Raw genomic sequence first — 4,164 nt, 5'->3', positions numbered from 1 at the left:
AAGAATCAGTGTTTGGGATTCAGTTGGTGGCAAACGCTCACCTACTCGCTGTCTCTGCATCTCTACCTGCATTACTCTGCTGGAAGTAATCACGAGCATCAGTTACTGTGCAGCTTAATGCAGATAAGATTAGTGCTGAGGGGCTGCCCAGTTCCGTCAAACTGTCGGTGCTGGCAGCCTTGCACCCCAATAATACGCAGTTAGCAGTGCATGCAAACAGAACTCTGTTGCTTTTTTTTTCACCTGCATTATTAGTCTGCAGTATTTATGTGTGGCAGCTGCTAATATCATCCTGAAGGGAGATCAGTGTCAATGGGGAAAGACTGCACCTTTTTTCCTTCTCATGTCATCAGAAAATGTGTATTCCTCCCCCCAGTCTGTAAACATGCTGCCTGCTTCTAAGTTGCATTTGGAATTTCCAGCCTCCTGATTTAGACTATGTTTAAAAACAAACAAATAAAGTTTAAGGTTATTAAACAGAAGGAGACATATCCAGCATCTGGAGAGGAAACATTGAGCTGAGAGTGTAAGAAACTGTAAGTCTTGTTATTGTCTCATCAGTTAACAGGGATGTGAAGTAGCCAGTGACGACTGCTGCAGCAGCAGCATGTCCGGGTGGTTATTTCCCAGTACGATAGCTGTAGAGGGGGATGCAAGGCACAAGGAGCAGAGAAGAGTCTGGCTAGCAAGAGCTAAAAAATATGTATGGAAACAAACAACAAATTCCATTTGGCAGCTGACATAGCAGTTAGAATCCAGAAGTAGTCCAGGAAGGTTTTTTACTTGCAGCAAATGACCGGGTGGAGGAGGGTAGAGGGGGAATGCACGTTACGGATTACACGGTATACCAAGAAATTATTCAGAAAGTACGTGTCGAAGCCGTAGCTACTCTTAATCCTGCAAGTAGTTATTTTCATTCGCGCTCTGTGCAAATGCAGCTGATGGGATATTGGTGCATTTGTCCAGAGGGATTGCATGTAAAAGGGAGCAGTAGGAATTTGTACTGCTGCAAGCGTGCATTGCAAAAACAAGTAGTAGTTGGAGATTGTGGGTTTATCATGCCTAAAAAAACAATAATGCTGTTCTGTGTGGTTGTGTTGACAGTGATGTCTCCAAATAAGAAATGAGATGTAATGCATCCTGCAGTCCATGCATGCCTCCTCTTGCAAATCGCGCATCATTCCTCTCTGGAAACATTTAAGTCCTAAAATCCGTGAAAAGAGAATAAAAACATTATCATGGACCTGAGGGATTTTTACCTGTTGGCCGCTTTGATTGCCTGTTTAAGGCTGGATTCTGCTCTAGCTCAAGAACTTATTTACACTATTAGAGAGGAGCTGCCTGAAAATGTACCCATAGGGAACATACCAAAGGACCTGAACATTTCTCATATCAATGCTGCCACGGGGACCAGTGCCAGCCTTGTCTACAGACTGGTGTCTAAAGCAGGGGATGCCCCTCTGGTCAAAGTGTCCAGTAATACAGGGGAAATCTTTACGACTTCTAACAGAATAGACAGAGAAAAACTCTGTGCTGGAGCTTCCTATGCAGAAGAAAATGAGTGTTTCTTTGAACTTGAAGTGGTGATTCTCCCAAATGACTTTTTTAGGCTGATCAAAATCAAAATCATTGTAAAGGATACTAATGACAATGCACCTATGTTTCCATCCCCTGTCATCAATATCTCCATCCCAGAAAACACTCTGATCAACAGTCGCTTTCCAATCCCATCAGCAACAGATCCTGACACAGGTTTCAACGGTGTACAGCACTATGAGTTGTTAAATGGGCAAAGTGTCTTTGGACTGGATATTGTAGAAACTCCAGAAGGAGAGAAATGGCCTCAGTTGATTGTGCAGCAGAACTTGGACAGAGAGCAAAAGGACACCTACGTGATGAAAATCAAAGTGGAGGATGGAGGTACCCCCCAGAAATCCAGCACAGCCATCCTGCAAGTCACAGTAAGTGATGTCAATGATAACAGGCCAGTGTTTAAAGAGAGTCAAGTAGAGGTCCATATACCAGAGAATGCCCCTGTAGGCACCTCTGTAATTCAGCTTCATGCTACAGATGCAGATATAGGAAGCAATGCAGAAATCAGATATATTTTTGGTGCCCAAGTTGCCCCTGCAACCAAAAGATTTTTTGCTTTAAACAACACCACAGGGCTGATTACAGTTCAGAGGTCCTTAGATCGAGAAGAGACTGCTATTCACAAAGTGACAGTGCTGGCTAGTGATGGTAGCTCTACACCAGCCCGGGCAACCGTCACCATCAATGTCACTGATGTAAATGATAACCCTCCTAACATAGACCTCAGGTACATAATAAGCCCCATCAATGGCACAGTGTACTTATCTGAGAAAGATCCCATCAATACAAAGATTGCCCTAATTACAGTTTCAGATAAGGACACTGATGTGAACGGCAAAGTGATCTGTTTCATTGAGAGAGAGGTCCCCTTCCACTTGAAGGCAGTTTATGACAACCAGTATTTGTTAGAGACCTCTTCCTTGTTGGACTATGAGGGCACCAAAGAATTCAGCTTTAAAATTGTGGCTTCTGATTCTGGCAAGCCCAGTTTGAACCAGACTGCCCTGGTAAGAGTTAAATTGGAGGATGAAAATGACAACCCTCCGATATTCAGCCAGCCTGTAATTGAGCTGTCAGTTTCTGAAAACAACCGACGTGGTCTATACTTAACAACTATTAGTGCCACAGATGAAGACAGTGGGAAAAATGCAGACATTGTTTATCAGCTTGGTCCTAATGCCTCCTTTTTCGATCTGGATCGAAAGACAGGAGTTTTGACAGCCTCCAGAGTTTTTGACAGAGAAGAGCAGGAGCGTTTCATTTTCACTGTTACAGCCCGAGACAACGGCACCCCTCCTTTGCAGAGTCAAGCGGCTGTAATTGTTACTGTGTTGGACGAAAATGACAACAGTCCCAAATTTACTCATAATCATTTCCAGTTTTTTGTATCAGAGAACTTACCAAAGTATAGCACAGTGGGGGTGATCACAGTGACCGATGCGGATGCCGGGGAGAATAAAGCAGTGACCCTTTCCATCCTGAATGACAATGAAAACTTTGTGCTGGATCCGTACTCTGGAGTTATAAAGTCCAATGTTTCTTTTGATCGAGAACAGCAGAGCTCTTACACCTTTGATGTTAAGGCAGTGGATGGAGGGCAACCTCCTCGCTCTTCTACAGCAAAAGTAACCATAAATGTGATGGATGTTAACGATAACAGCCCCGTTGTCATCTACCCGCCTTCTAATACTTCCTTTAAGCTAGTGCCACTCTCAGCAATTCCAGGATCGGTGGTAGCTGAAGTCTTTGCTGTGGATATAGACACTGGCATGAATGCAGAGCTTAAGTACACAATTGTAAGCGGAAATAACAAGGGTTTGTTTCGGATTGATCCAGTGACAGGTAATATCACTCTGGAAGAAAAACCAACCCCTAATGATGTGGGGCTGCATCGCTTAGTTGTCAACATAAGTGATTTGGGTTATCCCAAATCCTTGCATACTCTTGTGCTTGTATTTTTGTATGTAAATGATACTGCTGGAAATGCCTCTTATATTTATGACTTGATACGCAGGACTATGGAAACACCCTTGGACCGGAACATAGGGGACAGTAGCCAGCCCTACCAAAATGAGGACTATCTCACGATCATGATTGCTATTGTGGCAGGTGCCATGGTTGTCATAGTGGTGATATTTGTGACGGTTCTTGTTCGCTGTCGACATGCATCCCGATTCAAAGCTGCCCAGAGGAGCAAGCAAGGTGCTGAGTGGATGTCTCCCAATCAGGAGAACAAGCAAAATAAGAAAAAGAAAAGGAAGAAAAGGAAATCTCCAAAGAGCTCTCTTTTGAACTTTGTGACCATTGAGGAGTCCAAACCTGATGATGCAGTTCATGAACCTATCAACGGGACAATAAGCCTTCCAGCAGAGCTGGAGGAGCAAAGTATAGGAAGATTTGATTGGGGAACAGCACCACCAACAACCTTTAAGCCTAACAGTCCTGATCTTGCCAAGCATTACAAATCTGCCTCTCCACAGTCTGCTTTTCATCTCAAACCTGACACTCCAGTTTCAGTGAAAAAGCACCATGTGATTCAGGAACTCCCGTTGGACAACACCTTTGTTGGTG

General features: G+C 43.8%; 1 protein-coding gene across 1 annotated transcript in view; it reads left to right on the top strand.

Annotated features, from left to right (window-relative positions):
• PCDH9 (protocadherin 9) overlaps positions 1-4,164 on the top strand; it is a 4,516-nt gene that overhangs the window by 111 nt on the left and 241 nt on the right. The window contains exon 2 of the mRNA XM_009082305.1: positions 1,105-4,164. This exon is cut by the window's right edge and continues 241 nt beyond it. Within this exon, the coding sequence (XP_009080553.1) occupies positions 1,239-4,164 (2,926 nt within the window). The 5' untranslated portion in view covers positions 1,105-1,238. The remainder of the gene's footprint in view (positions 1-1,104) is intronic.

The sequence above is a fragment of the Acanthisitta chloris genome, unplaced genomic scaffold, assembly GCF_000695815.1.
Source record: "Acanthisitta chloris isolate BGI_N310 unplaced genomic scaffold, ASM69581v1 scaffold44099, whole genome shotgun sequence".
In the NCBI taxonomy this organism is placed as follows: domain Eukaryota; kingdom Metazoa; phylum Chordata; class Aves; order Passeriformes; family Acanthisittidae; genus Acanthisitta; species Acanthisitta chloris.
Note: the sequence above shows the minus strand (reverse complement) of the source record. Positions and strands in the feature narration are given on the sequence as shown.